Raw genomic sequence first — 13,598 nt, 5'->3', positions numbered from 1 at the left:
TTGAGTATGGAATAACAATATGGAAACCCTATAGGAAAACAAGCATGAATAAACTGGAAAGAGTACAGCGGAAATATACTAAGGGCATCCATGGATGTGAAAATCTAAGTTATTATGAAAGACTAAAATATCTGAACTTGTACAGTGTCTCTTACAGATATTTAAGAGGAGATTTTATAGATCTTATTCAGGTATATAGGGCATTTAGGGACAACTACCTCTGGGAATGCTTGGGGTTATCGAAAAGTACTAGAGAATCGTCAGATAACCTATGTAAAAGATTCTATAGGAATGAGAAGTGTACTAATTGGTTCTCTGACAGAGTAGTTGATGCTTGGAACAAACTACCTAATTACACTAAAGCAAGTACTAGTTTAGATATTTTTAAGAACAGCCTGGACATTTATTATGGGAACAAGTGTTTTGGCATATTGGCACGCTAGAAGGGCTTAATGTCCATGCTTGAAACATTTTTGTATGTATGTATGTTGCATGATTGCTCATGTGGTGTCATAGGTTCATAGGTAGGTACTAGGCCATCTGCCCTAGGGCATTTATAAGCCTAGCCAGAATGTGTTGGCTTTCGCCTCCCTTTTAGACTAGATTCCTGAGCTTCTGTCCAGCAGGGCCATATAAGTGATCCCAGGAGTAAATTTATGATTTCCTATCCACTCATCAAGATTTCTGTTGAAGAGGGTCAGCGAGGGGCTCTGCCTAACATGGACTGGGATTCTATTCCAGAGCGAGGGAAGCCTTTGGGATATGAATCTATCCCTCCAGCATGTCCTATTTATTGTGCTAAGGTTTAAATCCCTGGAGCGTGTAGCTCTAATGGATTTGGTTTTCTTGAGGTGGAGCATGTCCAACAATTCCGGGTTAGACATGGCCTTGTACGTCAGGCAGAGATTGCCACTGAGGAGGCGGTAAGCAACTGAGTAGAGCTGGAGTTTCTTTAGTCGAGCTGCATAGGGCATCTGTTTGAGGCCCACGATCCTCTTGGTAAGGTATTTTTGAGGTCTCTTCAGCTGTTGCAGGTGTCTGGTAAGGTACATCCCAAATGGGGCATTGTACTCAATTATGGGCCTGATGAGCGATGAGTAGAGGGGCACAATGACCTCTCTTGATCTAGATGTGAACCCTTTTGTGATTAGGTGAGCTATATAGAAGGTTTTTCTAACCACTTGGGCAATGTGATTGTCAAAGGAGAGGTTACTATCTACTTGGGTCCCCAGATCCCTAATTACTATTTCCGTACTTAGTGGATTACCTCCTATGTGGTAGTTTGTGGGCATTTTGTTTTTCCCAAAGGGGATGAGTGTGCACTTTTTGGCATTTAGCTTGAGGCCATGGTTCTGACACCAGGTATCAGTCTCCGCAAGGCCCTTCTGGAGGATGCTTGTCAGCCGGCACGTCGATTATGGCTCCCAGTTTGCAATCCTCTGCGAACTTGGTAAGCCATAGTCCTCCCATGTTTGCCTGTACCTCAGAGAAGTATATACTGAACAAGAGAGGTCCCAGAACTGAGCCCTGTGGGACGCCACTTGTAACCGGTTTAGAGTTGGACATGGCACCCGTGACTCTGACCATGTGAGTTCTATCCCTGAGCCAGTTTGCAACCCATCTTGTAACATATGGGTTAATATTTAAACTGGTAAGCTTATTTATGATGCCAGAGTGGGGTATTGAGTCAAAGGCCTTTGCAAGGTCTAGGTAGGCTGTGTGGACTACCTTTCCCTCATCTATGGCTTTGGTAACTATTTTGAAGAAGTCATCTAGGTTTAAGAGGCAAGATCTGCCACAAAGCTGAATTGGGTAGGGTCCAGTGTTTGGAGGTTCCCAATGTCTTTGTTTATGAGATCCATGATGATGCGCTCCATAGCCTTGCAGACCAGGCTAGTCGGTCTCATAGGGCGATAGTTCCTGGGATCCTTTGTGGCGCCACCTTTGTGGAGCGGGATCACTGTTGCTGTACTCCATTCTTTGGGTACATAACCTGTGGTAAGGCTGAGTTGGAACAATAAATTTATGTGAGGGTTTAGTTAATTTTGGAGCTCGTGTAAAACGCAGCCCGGGATACCATCCAGTCCCATTGATGCTGTGTTTTTTTACTTTGGAGAGGGCTGCTTTCACCTGTGTATTTGTGATGTCAGGGGGACTGCATTCTTCTGGGATAGATACTGGCCCTTTTGGGGGGGAAGGGGGGTAAAGTTTGCAGTGAACCTGTCCGCCAGGATGTTGGCAATGTCAGTGGGTTCAGTGTATTTTGTGCCATTTTGCACCAGCTCGGAGCAGATCTGCGAGTTGCCACCCAGATTCTTGACGTAGCTAAAGAACGCCTTGTGATTATCTTTAGAGTCTTTGGCGATTTTTCTTTCAAAGCTAGCTTTTGATGATTTTATGAGAGATCGAAGTTTCTTGCTAGTACTGATCAGGGATGCCTTCCCTTTTTGGGATTTTGCCTTGTGTAATAATTTCCTCCTTCTGTTGTATAGCTTATTTATGGCCGGGATCCACCAGACTGGTCTCCTGTTTTTGGAGGAGTGAGTCTTGGTTTTACTTAGGATGGCACGATCCATACATTCCTGTACGTGCTCATAGAGTGCATTTGTAAAGGATTCTGCGGTTTGGGTAGCATTTTCCATTAGCTTGGGGGCTTTGAAATTTTCCACCTTGGTCCTGAGGTGTGAAGATTGCTTTTGAAAAATGTTTCACAGTGGTTTCCTTGGCTGGGGGTGGGGTCAGGATGTGGATGTCCATTGTGATTAGTTTATGGTCTGATCTTACCAACGAGGGGTTTACCTCTGGTGTGGAACATTGAGCCCCCATGTTGGTGGTGATCAATTCCAATATGTTGTCCCCTCTTGTGGGAGTGGTGACCAGTTGTTCCATGGCATTTGAGTTTATAAACTCCAGGAACCGTTGGGTGAAAGAGTTTGGACTTGAGTAGTTTTCCCAGTCAATGTTTGGGTAGTTGAAATCCCCAATATCATGGTGTTTGGTGAGACCTTCATATTCTCCAATGTTCTCAGGAATGCCGAGTGGGGGTCCTGAAACAAGGTGGGTGATCTGTAGCAGGCTGCAAACTGAAAAGCAGTTTTACCTACTGTCAGTTGCACATGGATGGTTTCCACTGCCTCGTGCAGTGCCACTAACCTGGAGGTGTGGCTATCCTTGATGAAAATGGATACTCCCCCACCTTTAGTATTTCGGTCTGAATTCTGGGGCCGAAAAGAATGGTATGAGTTGAATCCTGGTAGTGCCGGGGTGCTCTCTGGTGCCTTGAACCAGGTTTCTGTTACTGCACAGATATCGATTTTCTCCATACTGAGGAGTGCCTGGAGTGCATGCATCTTGAGGTTTAGACATCTGGCGTTGAGTAGCATTACCCTTAGTTTTTTGTTTCTGGTATTGTCTATGGAGGTGGGTTTGTCTTTTGAGCCTTACCTTAAAAAAGGCACTATGGGGTGGCAAGAGCCTTAGCCAGTATTCAAAAGCCTAAGGGTGAAAGGTGCAAGCCGTCCCTGGTGAAGCAACGTGGCTTGTCGAGCATGTCATCCCAGACTGACAGACACTGGATCCCCTTTGTGTGACACCAATAGCTTAGCCAATTGTTAAAATTGATCATTTTGAGAGCAAGATGCTACTCAGGATCATACCGGCCTAGGCTACATGATCAGAGAGCTTCTCTATGTGTCTCTTCATGTAGTCCAGGCAGGTACGTCTCGGGTCATTCACACCAACATGGACAATAACAGAGTCATATTTGTACCTGCTGTGGAGTGACCTGAGTGCTTGTGTTATGTGGCAGATCCTGGCACCCAACAGGCAGCTTACAGTGACCTTCTCCTTGTTCAGTCTGGTGAGTGGGACGTCAGTGTGCCTGACAATAGAGTCTCCAATTACTAGTGTATTAGTTGTGTTATTTAGCTTTAGGGGCTGCGACTGCGTGGCACACTGACTTTGTGAAGTATGCAATACGTGAAAGTTGTTGTGGGGTAGCGGTTGCTTGGGTGTCTGCTTTGGCGGTCTCTGTTGCTTTGGCAGATTTTTATTTAGAGCCTCCAAGTATGTTTTTGTGAGTTTGTGTCTTGTTTGCTGGTGCGATTGGTTTATGTGAGACTGATTTTGTGGTGCGAGTGGTTTCCTTCTCCGCCTGACTGACTGTGCCAGTCTTGGGTTGAGAGAGCTCGGCCTCCAATTTGGCTGTATAGTTGCATCTCGCACATATATTTGAGTTTGTTGGAAGGAGGAGAGGGTTGTCTGTGTACATAAGGCAATTGTAACATTGCCTCAAGATTCCCAGATTCACCAGCTGGACTGGAGAGCATACCTGAAACTGCACTTTGGATATGCCTGGGTGGTTTAAAGAACTGATTTATTGATTGTCCGAAATGGACGAATAGGAGGCCTTGTACCTCTGGATAGTATAAGGGGGTGTAGTGCTAAAGTTTGTTAGTGCTTACTGAGACATTTGAGCAAGTGCTGGGCTGTAGAATAAAGGTTGAGTGCTTATTTTGAGAGTTTGACTAGTTCTAAGGGAAAAATTGAAGAGCAGACTTTGTGGAGCTGGGAAGTGTTTAAAACTGCTGAAACAGCGCTGTGCAGTGTTGCGTGATGTGCAAAACCACACAAATGTGGGTTTTAAGGCAGGGAGCTTGAAAGATGGGAATTAGCCCAAAATGGCCAATAGACTACTAGTTGCAGGGCTGAGACCACTCCTCCAGGGACAGATAGGCTGCTCAAAGCTCCCCACTCTCACTGGTGAACAGAGAAGCTTCCTCCTATCCAAGTAAGGATATGGGCAACACACAGAACTTATACCACAGCCCAGGATTCAGCAAAACCTGAAGTCTGGACTACTCTAGTTCAAGAAAGGCGGGAAACAAGGATTTTTTTTTTTTTTTTTGTTTTTGTTTTTTTTACAACAGAAGCAGCAGTAACTTAACAGAAAACACTGTAAATGCTTTAAACAGGTTAGCACACTTGAATGTGTAGCCTACAATAGTTAAACAACACAAATATGACTTAAAATGACTTTAGGAAGTGCAGAACAGGATTGCAAAGGTTGCCACCAGCCTTACTAACAGAACACACCACTGCATTGCCCTCAAATGCCTAGACTGTCTGAACTTCCCCAACCTCCTCAAACTCAACCAATTTAAAAATAGCACAAAAATCATTCACAAGCATGTCCCCTCTCTCAGCAGGTTACTGCACTGGTATGTCCTTTCTTGTACTTCTCATATGAAAAATGTCTGGCAACTGTGACACTATATGTTTGCCCCTTAGCAAAACAATGTTACTCTCTCCCTCAATCAAACAAATGCACCAAAACCTTTAATCAGGATTGTTTTTGATGCATGATGATGTCACTTCTCCATACCAGCTGACACCTTCTCTTCCCCACACAGTAGCATACTGCTACTACCAGCTACAGTACCTCTCTTGTGCAGACATGCCTTCTAAATGAACCATCATCAGAATGTTCCGGAATACATCATGGAGCTTCTCAAGGTACTCTTATACTTCTTATCCCCAACATATATTTTTCTGGTCACCACATAATAAGCCTCCCCAAGTGCATGTCTTCTGATATGTATTCCTCACTAATTAATCACTCACAGACCTTCATCTCTGTCATGTCTCACACTGTTGATCTCTTTTTATTCAAGGCTGCTGTTTCCACTACAAAACAATCTGTCTCCTCTCCCGGTTCTTTTACACTTGTACCACCCCAACTTGGGCACCTAGTTATCCTTATTCCCTCCCTACTTGACCAATACTTTCTTTAAAAAAAAAACCCTTTAAAAGTATGCATATTACAGTGCAACCACCAAAACTCTGCATTAATTCTGTATAAAAGCTTCATAGTCATAGGCGGTTACTAGGTTAATGGCCCTGGGGCCCTTACAAACCTAGCCAAGAGTTTATCCTCAAAAAAGAAACCTCACTCAGCACCTGTCACCCCCTTACAATAAGAGACACAGGTGGAACCTCTGGAACAAATTTGTGGTTTCCCATCCACTCTTCAAGGCTGCACTTGAAGAGGGTCAGTGAGGTACTCTGTTTGACATGTATGGGAAGTCTATTGCAGAGACTGGGCAGCCTCTGGGAGACAAACCTGTCTCTCCAGCAGGTTTTGTTGATGTCTCATATTAGATTTAGGCCTTTTGAGTGGGTAATGTGTGAGGAGTTAGACTTTTATGTATATGGAGCATCTCTAGTAGGGCAGGGTCTGATATTGCCTTGTAGGCGAGACAGAGATCACTTCTGAGCAATCTGTACGATACTGAGTAGAGTGATGGTGATTTTGAGCCTGTCTGCCTAGGACAGGTGTTTGAGGCCATGGATTGTCTTTGTGAGGTATGTCTGTGGCCTTTCCAATTGGTACAGGTGTTTGGAGAGGTACACGCCAAACTGGGCGTTGTACTCTATTATAGACCTAATGAGGGAGGAGTAGGGAGAGGTAATAACCTCCTTTTTTATGGAGTGTTACTTCCAAAGCTTTCTGTAATTTCTGTAAAGCATTCACTTTAATTTGTGTATCGCATAGTGCAGTTAACTCATTGTTGAACTCTCTGTCTCTCTGTTATAACCTTATAAATGTGCTTAACAGGTGATTTGCACATATCCATAAGCTCTATGGATGCATATACAAAGTTTATTTTCTCCCAAAGCTTCCACAGAAAAGGGATTTTAATTTCCAGTTGATTTGTTCACAGTAAACGGATGTAAACAAAACTGGTGTCAAGTAATCCCCAAGACTGGTATATATGCCCTGGTCTACCTCAAAGTATTGAAATGCCACATTGTCGAAGACCAGGTCATTGAGACGACATTGCCAAATCTTTTAAACATCGAACACCTGGAACAGTGAAACCTAACCCCGGGAAGTGAACCACGTGGCCACCATGGTGAAGCTTGCCCTTTCCACACTTTAGTGCGATGTTGGAGTAGGACTATTTAGTTAGAGGGGTGTGGGGATGCAGCCCTCCACATGGGGGTAAAGCCCCCCCATTTTGGTGGGTTTTACTTGCTGCTGCGTTCTTTTTTGTCCTGGTGGCCAAGTGGTTCAGTTCGAAGGGTTAGGTTTCACAGTTGCAGGTGTTCAATGTTTAGAGGATTTGGCGATGTCTCAATGAACTGGTCTTCAATGTGGCATTTCAGTATTGTGAAGTAGACCCATATGACTATCGTCAACATCTTGGACATGCTGCCTAAGCACATCCCAAGTCTTTGGCTAAGTGGTTAACAGCTGACTGAGATTCCTGGGTGAAAGAGATAAGGCTGTGTGTTCTCTGCATAGCAATGGTATTGCCTCTGGAAGCATTATGTGAGTGAGTGGGTGGCATCGTGTATGGTGAACAAAGGGGTCAGAAAATGGCACCTGTGAAACAACACAGTTCAGAGGGTAGGAAGTTGTGGAATTCACCACAAAGCATTCTCTGAGCTCTTTCAGTGAGGTAGGGGAAGCCAGTGCAGGTCTACTCCAGGGTTAGCTCGGCCATGCTCTGGTTTGTGAAGTAAGATGGAATGATGCACAGCACCATGTGTTTTTATGTGAGATCTAGTAGGACCAGGACAGAGCAGTGACGTCAATCCCTTGTCATAAGGAGATCACCAAAGACCTTCGTAGTTTGGATGTAAATGTGCCTTTCTTGAGGACTGGAGATCAAGACCTCTCTCATTTGGGACAGAAGTACTCTCTTCTCTTATTTTTGATCTATTCCTCAAAATATGTGTTTTTCTGGCAAACCACTGAAGATTGAAATCAATATAAAATGCCAGAAATGTAAGTTTCTGACTTCATATCCATCAGAAAATGCTTACTAGCACAACACCTTCTATTTTAGCAGCTTTCAAAGTTTACAAGCAGCTTTTAAAATTTGTGGCTGTTTTTGGGCCTTGCCCACCTGACCCCCCCCCCCCCATTATTTTTGGCTTTGTCCAGGCTAAGAGGTTGAGAGTTATGGACCTAGTCAAGCAAACCAATTAAATACACAAAGATGCAGATTAACTGTTTATGTACCACATGTGCCAAATGAAATTAAAACAAATGTAACCTACAGACTAGCAAATCCCTTCTTGAAAATTCACCTTTGACAGTTTGAAAAGCATGCTGGGTAATGACAGATGATGCAAGTATTCTGTTACAGAGCTGCAAGCACTTGTGCTTTAGAAGTTTGTTGGTTTAAGGTGACTGTGTCTCAGAGTTGTAATTTCTGCATGCCGTGTCTTATTACGTTCTGATGGTATGCACTTGACCAGGTCTGTTATCTGCTATTGCTTCCCTAGGTTTTATGACTCGAGAGGAACGTAAGAAGTTTGAGCATCTTCAGTCATCCTACAATAAATTCTGGATACCGTGTGTCTGGTTCTCAAATCTGTCCGCCCAAGCACGAAAAGAAGGACGGGTCAAAGATGATCACACGCTGAAACTGCTCTTGGAGGTAACGTGAACAAGTTAAATGCAACTGCAGGATAGAGGGCAGGGCAGCAGCTGTAACCTACCTGCTGTCCCAGAGGGAGGGGAGGGAAGGAGGAGTGGTTATGGAACAGCTGTAAGTGCTGTGATTGGCTGCATGATGCTACAGAAGGAGGGTTCATTGGTTAGAGAACTTCCCATCTGCCATGGTAGGAGGGCTGGATAGAGAATCGCAGCAGCTGCCAACAGTCTTCCAATCAATCAGTTTTTCTCTGCAGCAGCAGGAAGTAGCACTGGGGTGATGCTGGAAGAAGGGAGAGTAACACTGGGAGATGAGACTATCACTGAAGGGAAAGAAAGCAGCAGGATATGTGACTTGTCTGTCTGCTGTCACAAGCTTTGGGCAAGAGTATGGCATTAAGGACAGACTTGACTGACTTACTACCTGCTTGCTTTCATGGGTCATTTAGTGTTTATAGGACCTGTGACTTGCCTGCTGTGGGAAAGTTTTGGTTAGAGTGGAAAGAGGATCTGTGCCTACTTACTGTCGTGGGTCAGTTAAAGAGCAGTGGCAGGACTAGTGACTGCCCCCCCCCCTACAGTCCAGGAGAGAGGAGTGATTGGAGGACACCCCACATTTTGACATGGGCTCACAGGTAAAATATTAGGACTCTGTTATGGCACCTAAAGATGTGTGTGAAGAGACTGAACAAGATGATAGAACATTTTGAACCTCTTGCCTGTGGATATGGATAGCAAGGTACAAGCATGAAAAATGGTTTTAGCACTCTAGTTTTGTACACAGGTCAGTCCTATTTTTATCAACCAGAGGAGATGTTGTGGATTGTAATTAATAGAGGTGAAGGATTTTATCTGGGAGGGGAACACTGCAATAGTCAAGTGCAATAAGCTGATCATTCAGTACAGTAGGGTGGGTTGGGGTTACCTGATTTGAAGGGATATTTCAGAGCTACACAGTTGAGGCTCTTATACGTAGCACAAGCAGAAAGCTATAATTCAAAGTGGAAAGGGATGGTGATGAAACAGGGAGAAGCTCAAACAGAGAGACTGGGATTTTGGATTCAGATCCATAAGGAAAATAACAGTAACCAAAGTACTCTAAGAAGCAAGTCCGCACAGGAGTGGAGAAAGGTGATTCTTCTAATAGCAATGACTGCAATTAGGGGTACAGAGAATAGGCAAAAGGGAGCTGGAACTTACTGGAGAAAACTGGCAAAGGAACCTAGATATTGGGAGCAAGTCATTAGAGAGGGAAAAGTAATGGAATGGGAAGAGGCCAAGAATTCATTTGGACTGTAGGTGGGAGGTTGCCTTCCCTATCAAGGATTGATATTGGAGTATAGGCAAAGAGAAAGGAATTAGGGGGTCCTAAGTGAAAGATCAGCACTGATAAAGCCTTTAGTAGAATCTGGAACAGAGGCTGCTGTTAAAAAGGGATAATTAGTAGGGCATATAACATATTGCATGATAATTATAGGAATCAATCAGAGGGGTTAGAAAGGATTGGAAAGAAAGACTGGATATGCAATTCACAATGAAACAATGGGAAGATGTATGTATGGCTCCCAAGTATGCAACAAAGTGTAGAAGAGTTAGGATCTTTGCCTGGAAGTGTTTACATAGGTATTTTTATACCCCAAGTAGACTCCAAAGTATTTTTCCTCAAATAGCAAATCTTGGAGGTGTGATAGGGAAGAAAGAGGTAACTGGGAACATATTTTCTGGGAGTATAATGAGCTGGCAGACTTTAAAAATTCCCTGCAGACTGCTCTGTCAGAGATACTGGGCGAGTAAATTGGTGTAACTGTGGAATTTTGTTTTTTGAGCTGATAACAGGATCGGAATTGCCTGGAACATAGTAAGGCCTTGCTGAGTTTAATTCTGGTGGCTGCCAAAAAAGCAATTGCTAGAAAATGAAAATCCCAATTCTAAACTCTCCATGCCAGAAATAGTGAATATTGCAACAGAGATAAAAGGACTCTCAGTAGGAGCAAATTACATAGAAAAAAATGGGAATTGTGGGAACAATTCATGCAGAATAATGTTTTGGAGGGGGAATGAGGTTTAAGGAGCAGCAGGAATGGAATGAGCTGTGTAATGTTTGACAATTACTGTGCAAAAAATGTGATGTATAATGTTTGCAACTGAAAATGTCAACATGGTTTGTTTTCATTTATATAAATCTATCCTTGCCTCTCTCATAAGTGATAATTCAATAAAGATGTTTCTGGCTTAAAAAAGGTAAAATAATATTGCTAAAACTACTTAATGAGGTGAAAGTTGGCTGCAGGGGATGGTGTCCTGTTTCCCAGAATTACAAGGACTATAGGTGAGCTTTTCCTGGTATTGAATAGAAACACCCGAGCAAGAAATTGCATCATATACTTCATGTACAGTCATGGCTCCACAACAGATGATCCAAAAGTTGAGAAATTAAAAGCTCTGTTGATATGTATAACTACAAACAAATAGTGAAAATCTTTAGTCTTGTACATAGGTCAGGCATATTTTTATCAAGCAGAAGAGAAGTTGTGGATAGTATTATGGAACCCTTACAAACATGAAGTGCCTCCACTATTATTTGAACCCAGAACCTTTACTGTACACTTTTAAAGTTGCTGCTCAAGCAGCTGGAGACCTGCACATTATTTATTCTTTTTGTTCTCCCAAAACACATACTTGCCTCGGCTGTTTCTTAAGCCAGGCACTTTACCTCATACATCCATTTATCCTGGGAAGCTGGACATGCATCCATTTATCCTGGGAAGCTGGAGACAGGTGTACTTTTTCCTTTATCTCCTTCCTCCTTCTCAAGGACCTCTGATGGCTCCACTACTACAACCCTGTCGGCCCATTTCTTTGGGGGGGGGTGCCTGGGAATGGGGCATTGCTATGCTGGGTGACATCTCTATGGTCCATTCACTCCTGCCTGGGAATTCAGATTGGCCCTTTATTCCTAGGTGAGAGTTGGGGAGGTAAGGAGTGGGTCAGCTTGCTGATCCTTTGGAGGGGGGTGTCCTACCCTCCCCACTTGTCAGTTCTGCCAAGCTCGCTATTGCAGTCTGCTGGGGGGAAACATACCTCTGCTTGCTGATGGATGGGGACCATAACTGTTCAGCCTCTGGCTGCCTTGATTATAGGCCAATATTAGACTAACTGCCCTGAAGTGCCATTTTAAGCCTAGCAAATAACCTGAGGTCAGAATCAAACCCTGTACCTTGTATATACAAGGTGAAAACCTCCACCATTATGCCAAACCCACTCATTTCTGTAGGTAACGATTAGTGCTCCTCTTAGGAGTTGTCTTTGTGACAAGCCTCCTTCCGTCACTCAGAATGAGTGAGCAGTCCACAGCTGATGCTCCTTTCCTGGGCAGATCTGCAGGTCCACAAACCACTAATCCAACTTTAGTTGCCTGCACCATAGTTGGGCTTCATCCCTCCCTGCTATGGCACAGACCTTAAACATAATAATCTTAAGTTGCTATGTGCATTAATTATTACTTGTAGCAATCTCCACTTGCCTGTGACTGCAGTGGCACTGTGAAGGGCACTAAAATGTCTCCTTAGTGCCTGTGTGCCAACACATCTCTACGTGTGTCTATGCTTATTACTCTTTGGGCTGGTACTGATTGTTGCTTTTTTACAAGATCGTTTCAGTTGCTCCTTGAGACGACACTGCTTCATGATCAGACATACCGTTTTTGTTTGTTCATTCTTTGTTTTGGTAACTGTACGAGTCCGCTTCCCCAGAGAGCCATATTCAATAACCAGTATGTCCAGTGCATTCTGGGATGGCACTACCAGTAGTCTGTCATAGTGGTACAAGCACAACCCCAACTTTTGACTGTGGTACTGAAGGTTTTCTATGTATGTGATCTATGTCTTGTGGAGGTGTTTGTGATGGGTGAAGTATTACTGTTGCTCACTTCCATGTGGTGTTCTCTTAAAAAGTTGTCATCTAGAGAGTGCAAGTAATTGAATACAGTTTTTGGATAAGTCAACTTTCATTGACTTTTCTCAGGCACAAAGCTTTAATACCAAAACCTGATGATGCACAGCCATTTCCACAGAAGTATCCAAGTCGTTGAGGGGATTTACAGTTCTAAGCAGATCACTAATCCTTGAGGTTTGTGCATGCTGTCAGTGGTGACCTCATTTCATTCTTGCATCATATGTAGCTTAATCAAGACCACACTGTCAGCTTGTTTGGCTGACAAGTATCCAGTTCTGTGTCAAGCAGATTTGAAGTAATGACTGTGGGCAGACCAGTTATTGCCTCTTTTGTCAGATTCTGACCTAGGAAATGATTTACAGTGAAACACACTGGCTGTGCAGAGTGCTAAATGGATGTGCTTGCATGCTTGGTGTACATTGCACAGGTGGGTAGAGGGTAGGCTTATGTGAGTCACAACTGTAGGTAATTTGTAAGGACTGAATCTCAGGCTTCATAGGAGAACATATTGTTTTTGTGCTGCCAGTAGACCTAGTTAGAAGGGTGTAATACTAAGTCAGGTTTTTTTATATTCTCCCCACCCCCACCCACATACACACATTACACAATTACAACCCTGCTTTATATCTCTTCAGCCTTGCTTATATGTACCCTAATGCATTAAGCCTGAAATCTGTCCTTAAGATGACCTACTTTTATTACAGTATTCTTCAGTGCTTCATGGCATTGAATATGTTTAATTAACCTCTCAGGTACGTTTAAGCACAAGTCCTTTTAGGTTGCTACTTGGTGGGATACGCTATAGTTGTATAACTGGAATGTAACAAAGTTGTTTTTTCATACGTTGTGACCTGTTTGCTAGATATTTAATTGCCACGATAACCTGTACTATAACTGTGCAACTAACTAAGAGTTTAGCGATGTTTAACTGTTCTACCTGTATGTGCATATTCTAGATAGATTCTGTGGCAAATATTTTCATTGTGTATGTATGTTTGTATGTGTTTTTGATGTTAGTAGTTATCCGAATGTGCATGCATACCTGAATTGTTTAAAAAGTGGAGCACACACTTGTAGGACGGTATTAGTTTAAAACGTGAGCCTATTTAGCTAAGACCGTACTAATTTTCCTCGACAGACTGCTTAACATTTCTCATCTCTTTTCCTCCTGTCCTATACTCTCCTGCATTCTCTCACT

General features: G+C 43.3%; 1 protein-coding gene across 1 annotated transcript in view; it reads left to right on the top strand.

The window, feature by feature from the left end:
• LOC122812332 (bestrophin-2-like) overlaps nucleotides 1-13,598 on the top strand; it is a 222,456-nt gene that overhangs the window by 133,487 nt on the left and 75,371 nt on the right. The window contains exon 4 of the mRNA XM_044084743.1: nucleotides 8,296-8,450. Coding sequence (XP_043940678.1) covers nucleotides 8,296-8,450 — 155 coding nt within the window. The remainder of the gene's footprint in view (nucleotides 1-8,295; nucleotides 8,451-13,598) is intronic.

This window comes from Protopterus annectens, chromosome 9.part0 (assembly GCF_019279795.1).
Source record: "Protopterus annectens isolate FY-2018-M chromosome 9.part0, PAN1.0, whole genome shotgun sequence".
Taxonomy (NCBI): domain Eukaryota; kingdom Metazoa; phylum Chordata; order Ceratodontiformes; family Protopteridae; genus Protopterus; species Protopterus annectens.
The sequence above is the reverse complement of the archived record's forward strand: the minus strand, read 5'-3'. Positions and strand labels throughout refer to the sequence as shown.